The sequence below is a fragment of the Coloeus monedula genome (genome assembly GCF_965178545.1).
Source record: "Coloeus monedula genome assembly, chromosome: 1".
Taxonomy (NCBI): domain Eukaryota; kingdom Metazoa; phylum Chordata; class Aves; order Passeriformes; family Corvidae; genus Coloeus; species Coloeus monedula.
Window position 1 is genome coordinate 106,018,024 of NC_138781.1, and position 25,003 is coordinate 106,043,026.

The following is a 25,003-nucleotide window of genomic DNA, read 5'->3' on the forward strand; positions in this document are numbered from 1 at the left end:
AAGGCAAAGCTCAGCAAGTAGTAGCAATAGCAAGTACCACCAACACTAAGGACACAGCTGCCGCTCCCCACCGGGCAGCAGCATTATCAGGCACGCTGTTATCTGCTGCCAGGGGGATGTCTGGGCCCGCCTGTATCTCTTGTGATGGGGGAGATGCAGAACCTGCTTTTGCAGAGATCCCTCACTTGGCGTGTGCTGGTGTATCCGTGCAATCTACGGCTGGCAGAGTTCTCAATGCCCCCAGCTGGTACCTGTTAATCACAGAAAGTCACAGAATCACAGAGTACGCTGAGATGGAAGCGACCCAGCAGGATCATCGAGTCCAACACCTGGCCCTGCGCAGGACACCCTGAGAATCAGACACCAAGCGAGCCTGCGAATAAAACTAATGACAATTTAGAAGGGACTGGGCTGTTGTTTCGCCGGCTGCGGAGGCGGACGCTCGGGGCAGGGAAAGGCTGCGCTCCCGGGGCGCAGGGCGGCGGCGGCGGCGGCGCACCCGGGGCGCGCGGCGGTCGCTCGGCTGTGACGTCCCTGCTCGCGGCCTGTCCCGGGCCCGTTCCAGCCTATCCCGGGGCCCGTCCCGGCCTGTCCCGGGCCCGTTCCAGCCTATCCCGGGGCCCGTCCCGGCCTGTCCCGGGCCCGTTCCAGCCTATCCCGGGCCCGTTCCAGCCTATCCCGGGGCCCGTCCCGGCCTATCCCGGGCCCGTTCCAGCCTATCCCGGGGCCCGTCCGGGCCCGTCCGGGCCTATCCCGGGGCCCGTCCCGGCCTGTCCCGCCCGCTGTCCCGGCGCTCCCGGCGCTCGCCATGGCCCTGCCCGTCGTACACAGGTGCCTCCAAGTGAGTACGGCCCCGGCTCCCGGGAGTCCCGGCGCAGGAGCGCCCCGGAGGGCGCGGGGGGCTCGGCTGGGCCGGGTTTGCTTTGGGGGCCGAGCTCAGGTTGAGAGCGCAACGCGGGGCTCGATGCCGGCCTTCCTTCTGCTGGCCCAGAGCGTCGGGTATACTCACGCCTTGTAGCAATACAGTTTTTTTTTATATATATGTATATATATATATATATATATATATATTTATATAATTTTTTTGTGTGTATATATATACATGTATATTATATAGTAGTTTTGTATATGTACATACATATATATACACGCATACATACACGCACATGTGTATGCTACATATATACATACACTATCTAGTGCGTATATGTTATACATATAACTAAACATATAATTATAGGTGTTATATAATGTATATTGCCTTATATGTTGCTACATAGATATAGGTCTATATTGCTTCATATATTACTATAAATATAATATATGTTATTGTGCTGGTTTAAAGGCACAGAAAGGCACAAAATTAATTTCTGGGCGTAGAGCAGCGATAGGGGATACACATCGTAAAGTCACCCCAAGACATTTATATATATATATATGTCAAATATATATGACTGCATACTGCTAGGCAAGGTCCAGCAGACATGCACGCAAGAAGTTCAGCTACTGTGGCTGTCTTTTTGTCTCTGGTGAGGTTAAATCAAAAATAAACACCAGCTTGGTTGCAGAGCTGATGTTTGTAGTTTAGGAGTATAACTGGAAACTTAGATGCTTTGTCCCTCTGTGATTAATTTTAAATGCAAAACCAGTTGCCATAATTCATTATGTTCCTTAATGAATTAAGAAGTTACATTAGACACCTTTAAAAAGAAAAAAAGTTAAGCTTTGTTGTAGTCAAATGTTAATGAAATTTGAAGCCAGTTGTTTTTCCTGCCATTTTCCTGCAAATGCTTCTATGGCTTAAGATAAATGTAGTAAAGCTTTTGGGAGAGGGTTTTAATATGAAGTGCTGTCAGCTTAGTTACTATTTGATTTGAAATTGTTCCTTGATTTTTTGTTTTTCAATTCTCTTCCGTTTCAGCTCAGTGATGAAAATGAGCAGTTAGTCAAGAAGGTGAAAAAACTACACATAAAAAATAAGGAGCTAGAAAAGAATCTGTGTCAGATCCAAGGACAACTGCATCTGCAGCGGTTAACGCCTGTCCGTGGCACAAGCAGAGAGTAAGAATTGTCAAACATTTCTCTTTTGCATCAAAAGAAGTGCAGCATTTCAGGACTTTTATTGTCATGTCCTTAAGATGAACTAGGCATTATCTGATCTGTATAATTTAAGGAGCTGTCTTTGAACAGGGTGGTAGGGTGGAAAGTGCTGGAGGCCTGTAAAGGAACAAAGGATATCTGGGGCATCTTGTACAAAATTTATTGTAGTGAAAGAACAGTTTTAATAGCAAGAAGTAGTACTCCTGCTTAGCCAATATGCTCTCTCTGTTGCAAAGACTTTTACACTATTTTTCTACCAAAAGATGGTAAGATAAAGGTAAGTTGAATAGCATCAATGCTGTTAAAAAGGTTTAGAAACGGAGACCTTAGGACCTGAAAAACTGTAGTGCTAGTGGTTTGGAGAGTGTCCTGCCAGGATTTACATACCAGTTTGCAAAAACCTTCCAGGGTTTAAGTTTTGGTGTGTTTATGATCCTGCCTGGAAACCTCTACCATAAAATCAAACTGAAAAATAACTTGGCCTTTTTCAGTTGCTTTGTTTGATCCAATTAAATTTGTGAAATCTGATTTTATGAAGCTGTTGTGTTTGTTTCAATTAAGTGTTCAGGTTCAAACAGAAACTTGTTTATGGCATAAAGGTGGAGACAGCAAGGATCTGATTCTAGAGGGTGACAGTGTCAGGTGAGTTCTTGGAAGCTGCTTCTTCACGGAATTATTCTTCTCTTTAGTGTAGAAAATGTTCATGGTTAAGTCAGTTGCTTTTCTTTTGGCTGTTATGCAAGTGGCTTTCAGCCTTTGAAACAATGGGAAATCATTCACATTTTAAAAATAACTACAAAATCTTGGATTAAACTTGAAAATAGTGCTGAACAAAGAACAAAATTGATTTCTTTCTCAAGTGGTTCATTGAGAAAAATTTGGTGAGCCAGGAACCTCCTTCATGTGTTTGTGCACACATATGATGTTTTTTGTAGATTTTTTAACCTAGAATTTTGTAGTTTCATCTTCTGTTTTGTGGAACCTTTCTCAGCTCATTTTATATTGCTCAGTGTTATGTGCATATAAAATTTATAGGCTGATACTGTTTTTTAAATAAGCTAGAGAAGCAGTTCTACTTTTCAGTCTAATTAATTTTAGAGTTGAACCACTACTTATGGTAGTTTGCCAATTAATGGTAGAATTAAACTCTTGTAACTGCTTTTCTGATGCAAAAGCTTGTCTTTAAGAAAGAAATATACTGAAACATTTTAACAACTAGGCAAGCTGCATAAAATATTGCTCCATCCGCCTATGACTTGGTTGTAAAATAAACAGGCTGCTCCATCCTTTCAAAGGCTGCTTTTTGTCCACTTACATAAATGGGTTGTGGATCTTACACAGATCTCTGATGCTCTTTGGCCAAGTGCCCTGTTTTTAGTGTTTCCTTTAGGTGGCTGTTGAAGACCCATCTTCTTCTTTTTTTTTTTTTTAATACCTTTACAGTGTACCAGACTCTCTTTGCAAGGTACATAGCTACATAAGCAGGCTGGCTGACTGACTCTGGGCTGGAATTGAGTTCCTAGTTAGGTGCTCATGTAGAAGAAGTCCAAGTTAGTCTTTGAACTGAATGCTGTACCTGCCTTGTATTAGATTGCACATAGATAACCTGACCAAGCTTTTTTTTTGAGCATCTGTGTATATGTTCTTTTACAAAGCTGTGCTGTGCTACAGTGTTGCTCATCTCCTGCTTGTGGTGTGCAGTCATGACTTATTATGAATGGCAGCTCTTGTGAGAATTCCTGAAAAAATAGGAAAAATATCTGCTCATGTCCATCAGTTAAATTGTGGGCCTCATATATGTTGGCTGAATACTGTGAAATATGGTAGGAAATTAGTACAGCAGAACTTGATGCAAGATAATAGCAGAGGGAAAGATAACAGCCCTAATTTGTTTATTTGACGTTTATTTTACCCACTCATTTTCACATTGATTTCATTCACTCATATCCTCACACCCACACACTTGGAAACAATGAGATGTTTTGTACAACACAGAGAGCTGGGAGCTGCCTCATGTGTCCTCATCATGGGTTCTTGATTGCTGGTAAGAAACTAGTTTCTGGAGAAACTTTAAAAAATCCTTTAGGAGTGTTCTTTTTCTCTTCGTGTTGTGCTGATGGGGAGAGGAATGATGCTTGTGACATGCTGCAAAGTCACTGGCAGCCTCCTGTTGCTGGGTGTGGGTCTTCCCTCAAAGACTGATTTGCACTGAGGTTTAATTGGAGCGTAGCCTTGTGTTTTGGGCAAAAACAGCAGGGTCCTCAGTCTGGCTGAGTAAAAAGGATTCTTTGCCATCCATACAGACCATTCTTTTAACTTGCTTTGCTGTTATTTTCTGGTGCTTTCTCTTTCTGTGTTGACAGTCACGTTTCATTCACTGCCATCTTGAGTATTTCTGTTACAAGTCTCTGCACACCCCAAGTGATCTCTGTGGGGCATCTCTAACACTTCTACCATAAAGGATGTCTTTCATGTTTACAGCAATTTATGCATTTCTTCTGTTTTAGACTCCTTCAGATGTATAATGAGCTACAGAAACGTTATGTTAAAGAAACCAAAACAAACAAGGAGCAAAGCGAAGCAATTAAAAATCTCACTGTAAGTAGAATTTGTAGGAGTTGGTATCAAACAGCCAAACATAAGCTTGTAGGGAGACTGGAAAGTAATTCTACCTTTGTGAAATGAGACCATGCTTCTCTTTTTATACCTACTTTGTTTCCCATGACAGAGATAATGGAGAGTAGCCTGTAGTTCCCTTTAAAAGTGAACTCTGTCACTGGCGTGTCTGAAGCAGAAAGCTGTCTCCCCTTTCCTTGCTTTTTTCTTTACTCATCCACCTACCTGTCCTTCCAATTGTATATGCACCTTGTGTCCTGTCTTGCACCAGCCCTGGTATTTTTCTGCACGTGATTTTTCTCAGAAATCCAGCAGTAAGCAAACCAAATGAAGGCAAAGAGTTTCCTGTTGGGTAGCAAGGTCTATGGGCTTGCTGTACAAGGAGTCTGGCATCATAACTGGAGTGAAAGTAGGGTTGTGTGGCCAGGAGCAGTTCAAGTGGGTATTGCCTCTTGTGGCACAGATCGTGCATTGCAGCCGACCAGTCTAAATTCCTCATTTGTCCTTTGTTTTTTCTCCTTTCAGACCCTTTCAGTGAATGTAGTTTTTAAGTCAGCAATTGAAAGCTCTGGGTTTGCATTCAGGGTGTGTTTCCAGTTGTATTCAGTTGAACTGTGTTTTTTCTATGCATTTAAAAAAATTGTTTTGACAGATTAAAATTAATGAGCTAGAGCATAATCTTCAAGAGCAGAGGCAAAGAATTGAGCAACTGGAATGCAAAAAGGTTTCTTGGAAAACTAGTGCTGTTTCTGGAAAAAGAAGTCAAACCCCAGAGGGAGGAGTAACTTCTCACAGGGACATTTCTGAAAAGAAGGAATCCTGTTGCAGTAGATATTTAGGTAATGGTATAGTTGTATTTGATGATGTTCCTTCCAGTATGCCTAGCAGAGAGAATGCCTTTCATTTCTGATCTAGAGGCCACTCCAGGCTATTTCTTCTTCTTCAACCAGCAGTATCTAAAATGTCTTTTTCATTTTTGAAAACCTGTTACGTAAAAATGGCGTTTTGTAATCTAGAATTCAGCCTTGCATTTTTTTGTTTGTGATAAAATGTTTGCTGTTTTCTCTTTTTCTGAAACTGGTCCGTTGGTGTAATCACGGGTGGGAGTGCGTGGCTGCATTTAGGGCTGGTATTTATTCTAGTAAGATGTATCTACGCAGATCTCGCAGTAATAATGTTTGCTGCCCCATTCTTTGGTTTTCAGGCACTGAGACCAAAAAGAACCTCTTTTTAGGTTTAAAACACTGGACGAACCTGGACGGTGCTGGTTTCAGCACATCCTTCCTCATAAGTAAATCCGGAATTTCAGGTGTAATCTTCCACTTCAAAGCATAGAAAGAGATGGATGAGATCATCTAATGTAGGCATAATTTTCAGGAAATGTGCTGTCAGCAAGGGCTGATGTGACCCTCTTGTAAATCAGAAAAATGTAATCAAGGCATGTGATGTGTGTTTTGTGGATTATAAAGTAAAATAATGCTACATTCTAAGAATCTGGCAGATTCAGATTATCCAATTGGGAGATCCTGTTACCTTTAATAGTACCTGGGAATATGCTGGGCCAGTTCTTAAGAATAAATCACTGTATGAAAAAGGTACTTTAAGAAGCTGAACCATCATTTTCTAATATCACAAAAGGTAGGCAGCTCTTTAGCTGTAATATGATTCATATGAGGGGGATGTTGACTGTGATGGTTGAACTCTGCATTTTTTTCATTTGAATATAGAGCTATTGTTGAAGGAGATTAAAAAGCTGAAGAAAGAAAATGGAAAGTTGTCTGCAGAAAAGAGAGCACTAAAAAATGAGTTAGCTGGATTAGACAAGGTAATTTATTTTAAGACAAGCTTAACAGTAGGTGATTTTTGAAAAACTAACTTTTCCGTCTGAACTGAAACATCTTTAGGCTGAACATATGTTGTTATCAAGTAAAATACATAAAAAATCCGTGTGTAGCATTCTGAGAGAGATGGAAATGAATGGCTCCTCAAAACATTCATGTCCTAAAAGGCTGCTCAGCTAAGGAAGACTGTTTTCCCTTGAACTTAAGCATGTCAAAGCTATGCCTCTGACAAAACTCCAAGTTTAGGGAGGGCAGAGGCTTTGAATTTTTTTGTTAGATCGATAGGTGTAAAAAGTGAAAATGTGAACATTTGGTAATTCTTAAAGTTATGTAACAAGATGATGAGATCCTACCTAACTATAGAAGACTCAGTTTAATATACTGACATGAAGTTTTATTTTCAGCAACAAATTGTTTAAACTGATTTTTGCTTGTTCCTCAAGTCTTTTCATTGGTGTTTTTTTTTTTTTTTGTTGTTGTTGTTTGTATGTTTGTTTTTTGCTTTCTGTTTAGAATCTATTTTCTTACCTTGCAGTCCTTTCTCTCAAACTAAATAATGTTATGGTATTAATTTCAGGGGTAACAGTAAAAGAGGGTGATAGTTCATTGGATGTGAAACTTGTAGAACATTGAGCCAGGGTGAGTTCTAGATCCCTGTGTTTGGGAATCAGGGACAATTTGTGGCTGAGACTTTCATCTTGCAGGAGAGAGATACATAAACCTGAGGTTGTGGCTTTTTATCAGTGGCCCTTTTTTTTGGTAGTTTTAAGTCACTGTATGTTATATAAGATGTATGCAGCTGTTCATTTAAAAAACATGCTGGAAGAATAGGGAGGAGAATATCAAATGTAGATGGTTATAGGTAGATACATCGTTACTCTGGTAGCTAGAACATTCAAGGTTTGTTGAAACAAAGTCTTGGGTGATTATACTCTTCTGTCCATGTATTTCCCAACAATTTTTGACTTCACTTGCAAAGGATCAGAATGGGACATTATTCCCTTGTCATATTGGACTGTCATTTTGTAGCTGTCTGGTAAATCCGTATGTTTTCCTTTTTTTAATTAATCTTTCCTATTATTAGTCTGTATTCCAGTCTCTTAACATAACTTGAACTCTGCTTGTCTGTTCAGGGCAGAAATTATTAAATTATTACCTGAAGTTGTAGTTGATTGCGGTATCTCACCATAGCTATGTTTGCATAACTCAGCCATACACACATAAAAATATAAAAAGTGTCTTTGAACTCTGGAATAACTGAACTCCTGACTAGCTCTTACTGAGAATGTCTTTGAAAGAAAGTTTAAGTTGAATATTTTGGGGTTTTTCTAGGGTTTTTTTGAAGAGGTAGAAGATCTAAAGCATGCTGTACAGGAATCTGTGAAACTGAACAATGAGTATGAAAAGTGCTTGAAACAAATAAGTGTAATATATGGACTGCCTTTTACAGCACATTTGTAACTACTGGGTAATTTAATGCCAAGTAGAGTGTCCACATATTTTTTATACTTACTGTAGCATTTAAAATGGTACCACAGTTTGATAATGTTGTAGATTCAGTAATGGGATCTCAATATGACAAGTGCTCAGAAATGTTGTGCTTTGTGACCTTGATTTTTTTTTTGTTTATATGTTTTTAAATAAACTGTGATCTGCATAACTTAACTAAGTTTCAAACCCATCTCATTCACACTTGCAGAATATATTGTGGTTGTGCATGTTTATGGGAATATAATAAAATTGTTTTATTTTGAAGAGCTTCCCAATTTATCCTTTTCTGTAAGCTACAGAACAAAATCAAAGTATCTGTGTAGATTTGGCAGTCTTCATGGATTTCAGCCCTAAGGATGTGCTAATGCAAACAGAAATTAAATCTATCATTAAATTATTGCAAAGGGGTTTCTTAAAAATGCTAAATCTCTGCTTGGATTTTTTTCTTCAATCACAATAATAGTGAAAAATTGTGGATGAAGGAAGGATTTAGTGCTCAGAATTGGAAAGTGTATTCATAAAGATGGGTCAGAGAGTTTTGCATCATCAAAAGAAGAATTCATCAGAAGCTCTTATTTGGTTCAAGAGTGAGGTACTTGAAGAACTCTGGTATTTGAAGAGCTGAAAAGTGGGAGTGCAGAAAATCAGAGTCCACAAGGCAGAAATGTCGTGTTGCTTCAGGGAGGGTGAGCTTGGAATGAGAAGAGACAACTCCCAGTTGCAAGTGTAGCTTGCAGAACCTTGTGGGATTTGAACCTGAACTTGTTTGTAAGGACATTCCACAAAAGTTTAACATAGTTACATTATAGAACTATATTTTTCTGAAAGTTGTAAATCTCTACCTTTGTGACATTGTGATGGGAGAGTTGAGTGAAAACTCCTTAGGGTAGAAACACTAAGCTTGCTTATAACCTGGTACAGCTTCTTTAGCTTCATAAAAATACATGCACACTCCTGAGGGATAGGACTAGGAGCAGGATTAAGACTCATATCCTACTGGTTTTCTTAAGACAGTTTTATGTAGGTGTAATTTAATAAAGAAATTTGCCTCAAAGCATGTGAGGTGTTCAGAGTTGCATATTCACTAGGCAATAGGGAGGGGAAAGCTCCAGAACTCCATGTTCCTGCTCTGGCTATAGACCACTGTGTGCCCTTGTTTCATTCTTGGCTCACTTGCAAATTAAAGCTGGATAATGTCCTGAACAAGAGATGGAAAAGGGAACCAGAAAAGGAGTGATGCAAGTCTGCATTGCCAGTAAACTTGATGGAAGAAAAACAGGAGGATAGCATGTGTAACAGAAAAATTGTAAGTGCAAAAATGCTTGTAACATTCGTTAATAAGTAAAACAAACACGAATCCTGGAGAAGAAAGCAGTGCCAGTCACTGGAGCCTTTTCCCCCACAGTGTTGTGGTACAAAGCTACAGTTTTAGCGTGTTTAAACTTTGGCCCCGTTGTTAAATGATTCAGTAATTGTGCTCGTCCATAGGCTGATTTTTAAATGTTGGGCAGAACAAGAAACAGTGAGGAGTCCTTCAGTCTTTTTTCATAACTAAGGTCTTCCAGCTCTGCTGAGGGCACCTAGTCTAATGTTAGTCCCCCCGTGTAAGGGGGAGCGGCAGCAACGCGCTGCGCAGCGACGCGCGGAGCCGCAGCTCCACCCAGCAGCGGCCGTGCAGCTCCAGCGGAGGTCAGCTGGCACGGCACGGCCCGGCACGGCACGGCACGGCCCGGCACGGCACGGCACGGCACGGCACGGCACGGCACGGCACGGCACGGTACGGCACGGCACGGCACGGCCCGGCACGGCACGGCCCGGCATGGCACGGCACGGTACGGCACGGCACGGCCCGGCATGGCACGGCACGGTACGGCACGGCACGGCCCGGCATGGCACGGCACGGTACGGTACGGCACGGCCCGGCACGGCACGGCACGGCCCGGCACGGCACGGCCCGGCATGGCACGGCACGGCCCGGCCCGGTACGGCACGGCCCGGCACGGCACGGCCCGGCATGGCACGGCACGGTACGGTACGGCACGGCACGGTACGGCACGGCACGGCCCGGCATGGCACGGTACGGTACGGCACGGTACGGCACGGCACGGCACGGCACGGCACTGCACGGCACGGCAGCGGAGCAGGCGTGGGCTGGCAGGTGGCAGAGCGGGGTGGGCAAGGATTTCTCTCAGCCAGTAGTAGGAGCTGTCTTTCAGCTCCATCTGCATCGCCGGCTTTCTGTGAGGTTGTTCGTGGTTTTTTAAATTTCCCTTTCCGCTTTTCCTTTCACTATCAGGAATGCTGGCAGTGTCGGGTGCAGATGGGGCACCTCTCGCAACGTCCACATCTGCGGTACAAATCCCCAGATAGTAACAATTAGCAGCAGAAACGCTGGAGGAGAAATGTATATGGAAGTGACCGGCTCTGTGGCATTGATTGTCTCTTGCTGCTTGTGACTTTTGAACATGGCAATTTTGCCTTGACGATATTTTTATTTTCTACTGATTGCAGGTTTGGTTTGCTGGTATGGGTTTCTTTTGATGGTGTTGGTTTTTTTTTTTTTTTTAATTCGATGGCATCAGTTTGCTCTTGAAGATGTGATTTTCATTTGCTTATTTATTTATTTGCTGGACATGGCTAATGCAAGTTAAACAACTTACTGGCATTTTCTGTTCAAATTAATACTGTTTTTGTTGGAAGAGGGACTGTCTCAGACTACCAATCTGCTTCCAATAAAGTACTACTTCCTACTCTGCAGGATAGAGCCATATACATTTGTGTGTTTGGATAAGAATTTGCCTGCCTTTTTGTCCTTGTTGCTGTGCCAGTTAGCAGATACCTCTGCTTTAATCTTGCCTCCTTGTGAGATGTACAAGTGAGGTGGTGTTATTTTGTTTGCTAGTTAAAGGGCAGATGAGATGAATATGAAACAAGTTAATCAGTCTAAATGTGTAGTTCCACATACTGTGGAATTGTGACATCTGGTCAGTGGCTTTCTCCTGCTAAATCAAGTTTAGATAGAACTGAGTTCCATGCAATTAAGTATTAATCATGCTACTGCTTGATAATGCATATTAGAAATGTTTCATGGTGCAGGCTAATGGTTCTTTGTCTTGAATAAGTACTTTGTAGTGCTGATATGGGAAGCTTGTGTTTGAAAATAAGTGGCTATTATCAAACAGGGGTTTTGGTTACAAAAATAATATAATAATCACGTGTCATTACTCAGTTTCCTTGAGACATAAATCAAATGGGCTAGTGCATAGGACAGTGAAGCAATTTAAATTTGTTCTGTGTTCTGCATGTTACTGAGGCCAAGATTTTAGAAACAATCCACTAATTTTGTGTGGCTTTGTAATTTTGTCCTAATTTTCCTCATATTTGGGGTATAAATTTTCAAAGGTACTGAATATTCACAGCTGTAGTCAGATTTAGTCAATTCAGACGTGGGCTGCTAATCACTGAATACTGTGTTCAGTAATTGCTCACATCCTGGATATTAGTCCTAAATTAGGATTTTTCTCTTGTAGAAAGCAAAATTGCAATCCCGTTGTTGCGTGGGGGACCACATTTTGTGGATTTCTCTGGAAGCTGTTCTTGAGCCTGTGAAGCAGCATCTCTATAGCTCACCTGGAGTCCCTTTACTGTGACCATGCTACACTGTTAACCTTTAAAGAGCGGGGCTTTCGGACCTGCAGTGCTCTTCAGACTGAGACCCTGAGAGGCTGGACCTGGGATCTCAGGCATTTCATTGGAGAGTAAGGGCTGGTGCCTCTGTCCTCTCCGCTGGGATACTTTCTTGTGGGCACTTACCCTGAAAAAGTGTTCCTGTCAAGGGCTGTAGAAGAAACAGGAAAAATACTGGAGTTTCAAGAGGGGTACATTCCTTGTTTAGGTTACAAGGTATCCAAGGCAGCAGAAAGCAGTAAATACAGTTACCTCACCAATTTTGTTCATTAGCTGTTTCTCTACAGCTGCAGTGAAGTTTCTTTTTTCTGAGGCTGAGATGTTTCTTGTTTTCCTCTTGTCAGAAATGAAGCAGCCTCAGTTAATTACCCATGTATCTGCGCCTGTGTTCCTGGAAAGCTCCTGTAAACTTGTTCTGGGATAGTAAATTGTCCTTGGTTCTTGGAGATTACAATGAGCCATATTAAAGGTGGCAGTGCTATTGATGAGGTGTAGTCATGTTCTGTGTTTGTGCCAGAAGATATCCTCTGGGAATTGTTTAGCCTGGAGAAAAGGAGGTTGAGGAGAAGCCTTATTGCTCTCTACAACTACTTGAAATTAGGCTGTAGCCAGGGGGGTGTTGGTCTGTTCTCCCAAATAACAAGTGATGGGACAAGAGGAAGTGGCCTCAAATTCCACCAGTGGAGGTTTAGATTGGATACTAGGAAAAATTTCTTCACTGGAAGGGTTGTCCTGTATTGGAACAGGCTGCCCAGGGAAGTGGGGGAGTCACAATCCTTGCAGGTATTTAAGTGATGTATGGATGTGGCACCTAGGGACATGGTTTAGTGGTGGACTTGCCAGTGCTGGATTGAGGCTTGGACTCAGTCTTGGGGCTCTTTTCCAACCTAAATGATTCTATAAGAATCCTAATGGATTTTTTTTTTCTTTGTTGCAGCTGCTGTTCAAGCTAAGCTCTGTCTTTACCTACCTTTGACCCCCACTCATAGTGTTTTCACTTAAAAGTTCTAGAAAAAGCATCATGCACCAAGATCCTGGCTGGCTTTAATCTGGTTTCCTCGGTGCTGGTCGGAGCGAGTGCAGTTCTGTGCTCTGTGTGCCTGGAGGAGAACTTTACTCTTCAGGTCAATTACATATTCCAAACCTTTCAGCGTGACAAGAAGCTGACACTGTAGGCCTTGCATGTTAGCTTTCCACAGGGAATACTGACCTAATGAATATTTTATTTTGTATTTTATCCACAGGGATTTTGTGCTGACAAAAAGCCCAGCGTGATCCTTTGAGTAGCCCAAGGTGTTTTCATCCGAGAGAGAACTTCAGCCATTGTCTCATGCTGGTACTGCAATGCTGAGTTCTAGCTCAACCACTGTGAAGAATCTCCCTCTGAAGAGGAGGCTCTGTTTTCTGCTGAAACTCGTGTGTTTTGTCAGCTCAGTGTTAATATTTTGTGAATTTTTAATTTACTATGTGGTAATATTTCAATGCCGATGGCCAGATGTGAAAGGTGGAGCTCACATGAGTGAAAAAGAAACTTCAGCTTCAGTCCTAAAGGCCATAATTTTAGCTGATACACATCTACTTGGTGAAATCAAAGGACATTGGTTGGATAAGCTAAGAAGGTAATTATTAATTTTTTTGAATAATCTCTACCCAGTTTTTTGCATTTTTAGTAGTAGCTAATGGAACAATAATTCACTGTTCCATTAAACAGCAATTCATTAGAACTGTAATGAAAAAATAAACAAGCTGCTATTACTTCTTGCATGTGTTGGTCCTGATTGTATCATGGTGGAATTACCCACCAGGTAAGATGCACCTACTGTCCTTACATCTGATTTGTAAGTATTTAATTTGAATTTCATAATATATTTTCGTATTTCAGTGTGTAGGAGCCATTTTCCCATTCCCATTGCTGTGCTGTGGCTGTGTATTCACAGTTGAGGATCCAGAGGTAAGGCAGTGATAACTGGTTCTGTATTTTCCTTTTCAGGGAATGGCAAATGGAGAGATCTTTCCAAACTGCTTTATGGTTACTGCAGCCAGATATTGTTTTTATTCTGGGAGATGTTTTTGATGAAGGAAAATGGAGCTCACCTCAGGTATGACATCATCAGCTCTCTTGTTTCAAAAAATGGGGATTTCTTGAAGGAAATGGATGATGGAGGTTAGATATGCAAGGCTTTGTTTAATTCTGCCAGTTTTCCTGTTGGTAGATGTTTCTAGTCTTTTAGATAGGAGTTGAAATGTTGTGATTCTCCTTCATTTTTGGTAGTACCTTGACAGTTTTGCCCCTCATATAAAACTTACAAAATGTAAACATCTCAGTTTGTGCTTCTGTGTTACACACTTGTGATGGGCTGACCCTGGCTGGATTCCCAACAAAGCTGCCCTAACACTTCTCTCCTCAGCTGGAGAGGGGAGAGAAAATGCAAAAGAGACCTTCCTCCTTCACTGACCTTGGTGTCTGCAGGGCTTCTCCTCTCACAAATTCTCACTCCTGTCTCTGGCTGCAGTTGCAGAGTTTCCTTTTATGCCACCTTCCTAATTCTGTTATCCCAGCGGCAGTATCAGCCTTGGCCAGCAGTGGGTCCATCTTGGAGCCAGCTGGCATTGGCTCTGTGGGACACGGGGGAGGCTCCTCCCTGCAGCCCCCCCAGTACCAAAGCCTCACCATGCAAACCCACTACAAAACCAGTGGTCCCCTTTGATGCTGTGGAACAGCACTAATTTCTCCTTTTGTTTTTTCTTGCAGGCATGGGCAGATGATGTCAGGAGGTTTCGGAAAATGTTTAAGTATCCGGTTTCTACGGAGCTGGTGGTCATCGTTGGGAATCACGACATCGGGTTTCATTACGAGTGAGTCTTGTCAGTGAAAGGAGCACACAAGTGCTAGGAGTGAAGTGTCAGCATGCCCACAGTAACTGGTGCTGTGTCTGAGGGACCTGTTTTGTGGTTATACAGAAACTTTTTGATCATGATCAAATTAGAAAGGGTCGTAGTTTAGAGTAAGGTCTGTGCACAAAACAGGTTTATGCTTCTCTGACTGTACGAGGGTTGTTCAGAGCTGATCCTTCTGCACTGACATGGAATTCTTGAAGCTGCTTTTCCTTGGGCCTCCTCCTTAGAAAAGTGTTTCCACTCCGGTTATCTCAGCACAGAAGAGTGTAAGTGCCCTCACTCTGCTGGTGCTTGCCCTGATGGGAAGGGCCAGAGCGCACAAGGGGTGCCACAGCACCCCTGTGAGTTTCCTGAATGATTGTGTCAGCTGGATAACGGAGCAGCAAGCTGCATGAATGCTCAACAACCTGTAAAGCAACTGTGTCAGATGAGATCCAGTGGCAATTTCTTACCTCAGTTGTATTTTTGCTCTGTGACACAGAATGACTACTTACAAGGTAAATCGATTTGAAAAGGTTTTCAACTTTACTTCAGGAAAGCTGGTAACTCGGAAAGGAATAAAGTGAGTATATCTAATTTTTTTCTAATGAAATAGTATGGGAATGCTTAACCTAGAGCCTTTAAAAATTTCTTTTAATCATCTACCTTATGATGTGTTAAACCCCAAACACTTTGTACAGACCTGTAGTTTGATATGGACTGGAAGCTGTACTTAGAGCTAGGTAAATTGTAAAAATTTCCTTTTAAATGGAAAAGTACCATGGAGTCAGAATCCATTTCTCTGGTTTGCCTTTTATACTTCCTTGCAGCTGGTAATGAGCCATGGCTGTAAACAGCAGGATTAATAAAGAAACACAAACCAACCCCCTCTGTGTTTACAAATTAGGAGTTTCATTAATTTTAATAACTTCTTTAGTCTGCAGAACTTAACCCTTGTTTGAGGAATTCAGGAACACAGCAGTTGCATGTCCACGGTTTTTCCACAAGGTGGGGTAATAATGCACAAGCTGGTTTTGGCTTAGAGCAGCCCTCGGCGCAGTTTGTTCTCACAGCTGTGTCCCCGTGGCTGCACTTGCCTGCTGTGTGCCCTGTTACCTCCAGACACCATGCAGGAACCCGATGAGGGAACGCAATAGTGGGTTTGTGGAAAGATTCAGATTTAGGAAGGGAAGGCACGCTGCCCCTCTGTGTTTGTCACGTGTGCCCTCGGGCTGTACTCACTTGTGGAACCGTGAGATTCAAAACCTACAGGTTTACACTGGTTCCCTTAATTAAGCAAACATTATAAATGTAATTAAAATTAATTCAATTATAATTTAATTAAATTATAAGTTTAATTTAAAATTCTGAACCAGTCTGGAAATGGTTGTATCTCTTTTAGGAGGATCTCTGAGCTTCATGAATGCTCAGTATAAAGCTGTTGCTTATCGTGCAGATGTGGGGTCCTCTGGATAAGTATTTCAACTGTTTAAAAAATGTCCCCTTTGATAAAACAGCACAGCAGAATTCTTGCATGCAGTTGCAGATTGTATGTCTGGTGTCCATTAACTGCAATGAGCTGCACTATTAACAAAATGTTCCTAGATAAACTATTTTACAACAAATCTGTGGTATAAAAGCAGCTTAATTTGCTAAAAGAGAATTAAGGTTTTTTTGCTGTTGACTAGTATCTCTTAAGTGAAGGCATTCAGCTCATTTTTGTCTTTTAAACAGACAGTTGAACTGGGGATGTATCTCAAGCTGAATGTGTGACTAAATGGGTATGAATCTTATGGCAGAGGTTCAAAGTTGATTTGAAATCTACAGGGAAGCCTTCTATTACAAATAAAATCCTGTTTTGTGTGTCAGAGACTGCAAAGTACAAAACTAAGCTTGTTCAGGGCAGCCACCCAAATGCAGTGCTGTTCTGCTTTTCAGTTGTTCTGAAGAAATCCAATGTCTCAAATTCTGTCTCTGAGGTCTAAACTTCGTGGGGAGAGAAGCAAGTTCTCGTTTCCCTCAGAATTTAGAATTTAGTGATGAACTTTTACCATTCCACTAGAATACAACTTAAGTATTCATTAAAATAGAAAAAAATCTTGAAATGTAAACATGAAGCATAAGGTACATTGTGCAACCTAATTAACAACTGTATAAAGGAGCCAACCAGGCAGAGACATGGCTACGGTACACATACTCAGAGGAGGATTTTTAGCACATGATTTCAGGAGCTGTTACATTCTGCTGTTTTGTTGAGCTGTGTCCAACTTAGGAACACTTGCACTTTATAAAATGAAGTTTATCCCATGCGTGTGCATGAACAATGAAATGCCTTCCTGTCCTCCCCACTTCTCTTTGTCCATCCCTGGTATTTTCCAGCTTTGTCCTAGTGAACAGTGTAGCCATGGAGGGTGATGGCTGTGCTGTCTGCCGTACCTCAGAGGCAAAACTTGTGGCACTTTCTCACAAACTGAATTGCTCCCAGCAGGTAAGAGATTATTAAACATATGATTACAGCGACTCCTCTGCCACAATGGGAATGATGATACTGTAGCATAGTCAGGATAGAACCAGACTCTCCTAAAAAAAAATCTGCTTCCAATTCACATTGCAACTTGTTAGCAAGTCTTTCTCTCCCTCATATCCCTCTTAACCATTTTTACCCAACTATTAGCTGTTGCTTTGCACTAATGGTGTTGTAACTTCCTTGTCAGTAATCCTCCCTTTGACTCAAGATACATAATCCTGCATTTATATTTATGGATATTATTCTGTTTTATAGCCTTCAAGCATATTCCTTTAGTTTCCTGATTCTACTGCAGTCCTTTCCTCGTAGCCTAGCAGTGTTTTAATTGTATTTTTTCATCAAATCCAATTGCTTCTTGTACTTCCTTCCTCTTCCCTTTTTCATAAGCTGACTGGATGCACAGTAGGCAGCATGACTGACTGGGCTGGCAGTCAATCAGGAAACCAGCTCCCAGTGGAAAAATTGCCAGACTCTATCTCCCTTGGGCTGCCCTCAGACTCCTTTGCCTTGTTGGTGCAGAGATCCTGCTGCTGCTTTCTGCAGTCAGGAAGAGCACAGCTGTATTTACAGCATGTACAGAATGGGGAGTTTCACCAGTCCACAGTAAAACTCTTAAAAGTTCATACAGTGGGCAGTATTTAAACACGACTCTGAGCTAAACTGCTTAACAAAAAACCAAAGCCAACAACCACCCCACCCTCCCTAACCCCTTAAAACCTAGCTATTGCTTAATTACCTTCACCCCTTCTATGGCTTGATTTTATTCACAGAAACCGAATCACTCCAACAAAGGATGCAGTGATGTGGAAAAGCTTCCAGCTTCAGAACCCATCCTTTTACAGGTGTGTTAAGAGGTGGGGTGAGGCAACACATTGACATGTTTTTGTGGATTTATTACTGTTCCAGAAAGGCTGGATCATTAACAACTGATCGTTGCTTTTAATTACTCCCAGCATTACCCTCTCTATCGGAAAAGTGATGCTGAATGCACTGGAGAAGATTCCGCTCCTCCAGAGGAGAAAAACATCCCCTTTAAAGAAAAGTATGATGTACTGTCTCAAGAGGCATCACAAAAGGTTTGATTTCTTGGGAACTTGAGTGGCAGTGGGTGGGTGAGAGGGGGACATGAGTGTAGATATAAATAGATTAAAAAATGGTGATAAGGCTGTTGGCTGAGACAAATGGAGCACAGCTGCTCGTGTCTAATGAGACCTGTGAGAGGCTGCTTGTTAGAGCTGCTCCCCTGAGGATCATCACCATCATGGCCTTGGTCCTGCCAGATTTCCCAGGTACAGCTCCTAAGTCCTGGCACTCTTAAATCTGCTGTGGTGCCATTACCTCCACTTCAGCATGCTGTACTTCCTGTGCTGTGTAAATTATTGACACACCTGCTATGAAGCCACAGTTTCCCAACACTTTGAAAGCATCGCTTTTGCTGAATTAGTAACTGCAAGAATATGTAAACTATCCCTAAAAACTTAATGGTCATTATTTCTTTCCTTCTGCGTAAATGTCTTCACTCAAAGATTGTCAGTACAAGATTCTTTCTTATATGAGAAAATAGCATTGCTTTACTAAACCCGAAGTTTTTCTCTTTGTGATATCCACAGCATGCTGTTGCCTTTGTTCTTCTGATCTGTATGACAAAAAAAAAAAAAGAGAAAAAGCCCAGTACTTGGGATCAGGGCCAAAGGAGTGTGATTGATATTAATACCAACACATTTCTTACTGGAAAACAGAAGTTTACAGAAAGCACTTTGTAAGAATATTAGAGTTGCCATAATTTCACTCTGTTCAAAGAAAAAGAAAAAGGGATTTTAAGTTCAGTTTCTTTTTAGCTGTGACTTAATTTTTGTGCTTTACCAATTTGTGTTCTAGCTGCTATGGTGGTTTCAGCCCCGTTTGATTCTCAGTGGGCACACTCATAGTGCTTGTGAAGTGCTGCACGCAGGGAAAGTCCCAGAAATCAGTGTCCCGTCATTCAGTTGGAGGAATAGAAACAATCCTAGTTTCATCATGGTAAGTTTTAATTTTTTATTTTTGTCAGATAACTTTCATAAATAAATCAACATGGCAGTCAGCTATATTTTAAAACTGATTCTACCTGTAAAAACGAAAAATTAAAAAAAAAAATTGCCTACCCACCCAACCCACTCAGTACACTGCATCCACTTTATAAAGTACATCTGTGGGAGCCACATGTTCTGTGTGGTACAAAGCAATGCTGTTAAAGACCTAATTAGTATCTGGGTACATTTTCTTAGAAAGAGGGTGCATTGTAAACTATTGACTCGTAAAAATAATCAGTATTGTGCACTGAACAGTAGAAAGACCAGTTTGGCTTGGCTGATTTACCAACTATGAAAACAAGACTGTATCCACCTCAAACCCTTTTGCATGGTGATCATGGTTTTCAAACGTGTGCATTAATGCAGTGAAAAGTGTTTGTGATGTGCCCACAGTCTGCCTCCTCATTGCCAATTCACATTTTATACAGTGTGTTGGTTATGCTTGTGCAGGCAGTTCCAGTGCTCAGTATATCCTTAGAGGTAAATCAATTAGTTCCCCAGTTCAAAAATAAAACAGAACTCTTAGAAACTTGGAGTAAGAAGCAAAACCTACAATCTGTTTACAGAGTAGTCTGTGACTTGGAGGGGGAAATCTTTTATGTATGTTTTACTGCTGTTGAGTTTAGACTGCTTAATACGCAGATAACCCCAAACATTTAAATTCATTTTATGCAACTGTTAACATTTGTTGTTGAAAGTAGTTCTGTTTATTCCATATTCCTGAGAGTAGCTGCCTTCAAACTACACACACTCTCTGCACACGCCAGACAGTGCATCTCCACTGCAAAACAAGAGGTTGACTAATTAAAGTTGCATCCTCTTCACTACTGTTTTAACTCCTCAGCCTCGATCCGTTATAAACTTTAATTTAAACTGCAAAGTCAAGCCAAAAAAGTTCTTTGCGGTTGAAATTCCTATTCCTAATTTGGATTAGCCAACGTGTGTTTTTGCAGCATGTACTGGGTAAGGAGGAGGGCCTGGGGGAGGAAGGGGCACATTCACAAAACCTAACTTTAGCCTGGCAAGGCTCCTTCCAGGTGGATTTACAGCAGCTAAAGTTAGGCTCCTCTTGAAGGCAAATCAGATGCGGAGCCCAGCTCTCTGTTTATGCTAGATGGGAAGATTGGCCTCTGGGCTAATGTTGGCCTGGTGAATATTCCACTTAGTGCCCAGCACTGCAAGGTATGGACTCTTCAGCCCCCTGGAGAAGGCACTGGTACTAGGAAACTGGCCCCAACCCTTGCCACCCAACACAGGATTTAGAAATTGGAGATCTGACAGCTGTGGTGTTTACTCCTGATTCAGAACCCACTGCAACACAGCAAAGTGACAGTCTTCATTTCTTTTCCAGGGCAGCATAACACCAACTGACTTCTCCCTCCAAAAATGCTTCCTTCCATTTGAGAGCAGAGTCTTCACTATCTACTGTGCAGCAGGTGCTCTGCTTGTGATCCTGGTACTAGCTCATGTTCAGCTTCTCACTCCACCGTTTTATTTTGCTCAGCGTTTAATCAGTAAGCATAAAGCAGTATGAAGAGCCAGACATCTGCATTCAGTCACTGAAATACCAAAGCTGAGAACAGTCAAACATCAGACTATATTCATGCCAGCAAATGACCTAATTTGATTGCTAGTCTGAAGGCAGGTTGCATTTACACATACCATAGAAGTCCTATACAGCTGATATGACTACTACAGGATAAATAATTAACTGAAATGAACGTTTCATGCTGTACAAAAATACTGTATTCGACAATCAAATGAGTCCTTTTCCTGCTATTTTTGTATCAAATATGTATATTAAAAGTGTAACTGTACATTATGTAAATCCTATAGCCTCATCACTTGTCTGCACTTGTGTCTTACCCTGGTGGAGGCTGAATCTTGCAAACTGGAAACGTTTCTCTGTTTTATTGCTGCATGGCCCTTCAAATGTCATACTTGTGTTTGTTAGGGTCAGGCAGAATCTGGATGCATCAGCACTGAGAGATGCGGATTTCCGTAGCCTTTTTAGGGTGTCGTGTAAGGGACTGCGGTTTGGGACAAGAAATCTTCTGGTTCCTGACACAGTAAATTGTTAGCTGACTATAATTTGCAGTTACCCATCTACCAGACAACAACGGGAAGAAGCTTGAGGATCCAGTTTGCTGACACACACTTGAAAACTGCTTAAAAAAGAATTAGGGTGACACCTCAAGCTGCTGCTTTCAAAAAGATGTGCTATGATGAGCTTGAAAAAAGAGGGCCCTATTGCATCCCAGAGATCTTTGTGGTGAGGGGCCCTCCAGTCGCCGATCTCCTGCAAGAAGGAAGGTCAAATACAGCTGCAGTAACATTATCCTATGCCTTGGCCCTCAGTCTATGGACAGGGAAAGGAATGTGTGTTATTTTACATTCCACAAGTCCTGTTGACTTTAGTGTAGTGTCACATTTTGAACTGCACTAGCTCCTCTGTGGGGAGGCAGAGGCCACCAGCTGTGCCACAAAGATAAAATCTGAGCTCAGCGTCTTCACTGTGTGGGGGAAGGTGGGACAAACCCACTGCTGCTCCCCACCCACCCCAGAAAAAACAGAGGGACTACTTCACACCAGGACCAGTTTTCCTGCTGATGTTCCTGCAGAGGCTGGGAGCTCTAACCTGAACTCCTGGGCTGGGGCTAGTTTAAAAAAAAATACTATATTTTGTCATTCATTCTATTACTTTCTTTGGCATTAAAAATAAGATAATTTTGGGAATTTTGTTTACTATTAGCTTATTCCACCCAGCCTTTCACTTTTTGGGAAATATGACTAAATTGATCATACATATTTCTGGGAAGAAAAAATGGTCATATTATAGTATCTAAAATGGGATTGTTTTCTATTCAACTGGAAACAAGTTCTCAATTGGTCTGTAGCCTGAATTTAAAAAGATGACTGATTTGGGTGTATAATTAATAACAATACAGTAAAAAGCTAATAAAACCTGCTGATTTATATGCCAGTCTGGGGACTGTGTTAGCTCTTCATCTCTTCCTAAATTTAAAATGAAGTTGGGGGAATGGTCCGAAGTGTGGTAAAACACTCTATAAAGTAATGTAGTCTAACACTTCTCTAGGTTTCTGTTATTGCAACTGTAATTTTAGACATTTGTACAGGTTATCTTGGACACAGGAAAAGTATATAGTCACAGACATAAAACACCTATGTATAAAATATAAAGCAGTGTTATAGTTACTAAAAAGGACATGCCTTATTGCTACAGCAATTCTTGCTTTTTATATATTGTACTGTACCACAACTTGTTTTGAGAATGTCATTTGCATAAATTATTCAAGTTTGAGAAATATTCACACATTTTGATTCTACAATATTTAAAATAAAACAATTTTCTAATGTGTCTCTTTATTAAAAGAGAAATAAAAATGTCATCTTGTAATTCTCTTAGGCCAGACACAAGGGTTTATACACCTTTTTTTTTTCTTATCTTCTTTCTCGCGATTTACTTGCACAATGAAAGCCGCTGTTGGTACAAAGATTGAAGAGCTCTATATAATGGTGCTTTACACATTCACAATCGGTCTGTGCAATTGTGAAGTTCTATGAATGACCAAAGAATTACCAAACATATTTTCTAAATATAAAGGACAAAAAAAAAAAAAAAAAGAAAAAGAAGGAAAAAAAAAAAAAGAAATCCTTGGTTCCCATTAAAACAACACCAGGTTGCAATTTGGACACTTGAATGAATTCCAATGTTTTAAAGCTGAGACTTCAAAAGAGAAAGGCATGTTTGCTGCAACATCCGGTGACTGTAATACCTTACTTGGAAAGGTAAGTGGTTAATTTGCATAATTTATAATTTTTATACTAAAGAGCATTTTTATATAAACCAGAAAAAAACCCCTAAACTCTACAGATAAAGTTCTTACCTCCAGTCACTGCTGCAGGTAAGGTTGACATCAAGCTGTACAGCGCAATCAAAAACATACTTACATCTTAGCTCATTTTACAGGTACAGCCATAATCAAGGCACAAAGATCTTCTACAAGTATTTTTCTTCAATAAAGTTGTACAAAATAATATTACATTTTACAGTCTGTACAATATAATAAACCAGCAGTAAAACAAAAAAATATATATAGGGAGAGGACTGTTGTCCAAGAATGATCAGAACTAAAAGGATCATTTGTGGACAGCACAAATAACATAAGTGAGGGTGGTAAATTTTCTGCCCAGATGCAACAGGCTGAAAAGTAGCTGTAATTCAAATGCCTGAGGTGTGCAGAGACACTTAGCTCCAAAACCCCAGAAAAATTGCTTTGTCTTCACTGTTCCTCTCATTATCTACTCTACTCCTGTGCCAGTAACGGCTTAAAAGAGGAGGTCACTTTATCAGTTGACCTGCAACTCAGAAATGCTAAAAACTGTGACAGAGTAATAAATATTGTGGTGCTGCTACATTGTGTGTCTACTTCCTCAACAGTATTTAATAACCTGATACAAAGTGCATTAATCTTTTTTTCACCCATCAAGTACTCTTCAATGTCACGTTAAAAAGGAAACCCACACAGAGGGATAGGTATGACTTTAGTGTCATCTAGCTGACATACCGGTCTGAACTGAGGTTAACCCGCTGGAAAAAATTTAGCAGGTCACGTTCAGTTTAAAAAAAAACAAAACCTAAGGGAACAGAGGTAGCCAAAGGGCTTAGTGGAATGACGAAGAAGTGGCATGTCAAAATAAAGCACAAAAATAGTCCCAAAAAGCATGAAGGGAAAATAACCCGAACTTGCTTCAAATCAGCTTTAAGGTTAAACAATTGAAAGTAAACAAAGTGAAGAGACTGACATTTCTATAGTATATTCTTCCACCCTGTGTGGGGTAGTATCAAGAGAAAGAGTAAGGAGCAAAGAATTTAAAACCACAGGTTCCACGGTGATCCCCCTCACAAGAGTTCGTACTGGCGGAGGTGCATCCTCTGAATGATGTCTCGACAGTCGTTGAACACTCTGCGGATGTTTTCTGTGTCCACTGCACATGTGAAGTGTGGGTAGCAGTAATGCCGGCCGTCTCCGCTTGCCGTACTTATCCTCTGTGGAAAGAGGGATGCAAAAAAAAGGATCAGGTGCCATGCCATGAGAGGTTCCACATCTCAGCAGTCTACAGACTTATGGAGAACCAAGAACTCTAGGAAATCTATATATAGATCGCTAAAATAAGTACACAAAAGGAAGGGAGGGCTGTGGTCTGCTCCAGTCCAAATGACAAATTTGAAATGAAGATGACAAAACATTATGGACACTGTTACAGGGTCAGTACAGGAGTCCTGTGTGGGAGCCACCAATGCCATCCTCAGCTGCCTCTGCTTCTTGTGTTACTTTCACTTAGAGCACCTATTAAGCCAGCTGAAGGCTTGGTATCATCACTGAGCCCAGAATTTGGCGGAATTATCAACAGAGTGGCCGGGTTCACACAGAGTAATAAAGCATGCACAAAGTCAACATCAGACCATGCAGAATTGCATTTTCTCAAGGCTACTGCACAACTTTTTAGGTTCTAACTTAAAGCTGCAGCATCACTTTGCCCATGGTTATCTTGTTAAAATTCCCTGGGATCTTAAAAAATATATTAAAAAAAAAAATCCTAATTTTTGTTCTGTATTACTATGGGGCAGATAAATATAAATCCATTCTAGATCATTATCTTGCAGAATATAGATGGAATGGCATGAAAGTAGGAGGTCAGTTTTTAGGACAGTAATTTTTATAACTATTTCCTAAATTTTACTATAAATTATGCTGGCTAAACAACAAAAG

The 25,003-nt window shown here is 41.2% G+C and overlaps 2 protein-coding genes across 8 annotated transcripts in view; one reads left to right on the plus strand and one right to left on the minus strand.

Moving 5' to 3' along the window:
* The first annotated feature begins 1,923 nt into the window (after positions 1 to 1,923).
* MPPE1 (metallophosphoesterase 1) lies at positions 1,924 to 22,601 on the plus strand. Of its 6 annotated transcripts, XM_082279954.1 has the most exons (12): positions 2,046 to 2,061; positions 4,608 to 4,698; positions 6,444 to 6,541; positions 12,980 to 13,354; positions 13,726 to 13,834; positions 14,488 to 14,591; positions 15,115 to 15,195; positions 16,992 to 17,100; positions 17,910 to 17,981; positions 18,093 to 18,215; positions 19,018 to 19,158; positions 20,560 to 22,599. In XM_082279954.1, exons 4-12 carry the CDS (start codon positions 13,080 to 13,082, stop codon positions 20,740 to 20,742), a joined length of 1,197 nt encoding a protein of 398 aa, XP_082136080.1. In that variant the 5' UTR covers positions 2,046 to 2,061; positions 4,608 to 4,698; positions 6,444 to 6,541; positions 12,980 to 13,079; the 3' UTR covers positions 20,743 to 22,599. The 6 variants fall into 6 exon arrangements, with proteins under 6 accessions (XP_082136077.1, XP_082136082.1, XP_082136078.1 ...); XM_082279952.1 differs by lacking the exons at positions 4,608 to 4,698; positions 6,444 to 6,541 and adding an exon at positions 12,741 to 12,859 and having other exon boundaries at positions 1,925 to 2,061; XM_082279951.1 differs by lacking the exons at positions 4,608 to 4,698; positions 6,444 to 6,541 and having other exon boundaries at positions 1,924 to 2,061; positions 20,560 to 22,598.
* Positions 22,602 to 23,307: 706 nt separating this feature from the next.
* The window catches only part of GNAL (G protein subunit alpha L), a gene marked incomplete at its 5' end in the record, with an annotated part of 184,217 nt that continues 182,521 nt past the window's right edge, over positions 23,308 to 25,003 (minus strand). For both annotated transcript variants that reach the window (XM_082276588.1, XM_082276589.1), the window contains one exon: positions 23,308 to 24,279. In XM_082276588.1, coding sequence (XP_082132714.1) covers positions 24,133 to 24,279 — 147 coding nt within the window. In that variant the 3' untranslated portion in view covers positions 23,308 to 24,132. The remainder of the gene's footprint in view (positions 24,280 to 25,003) is intronic.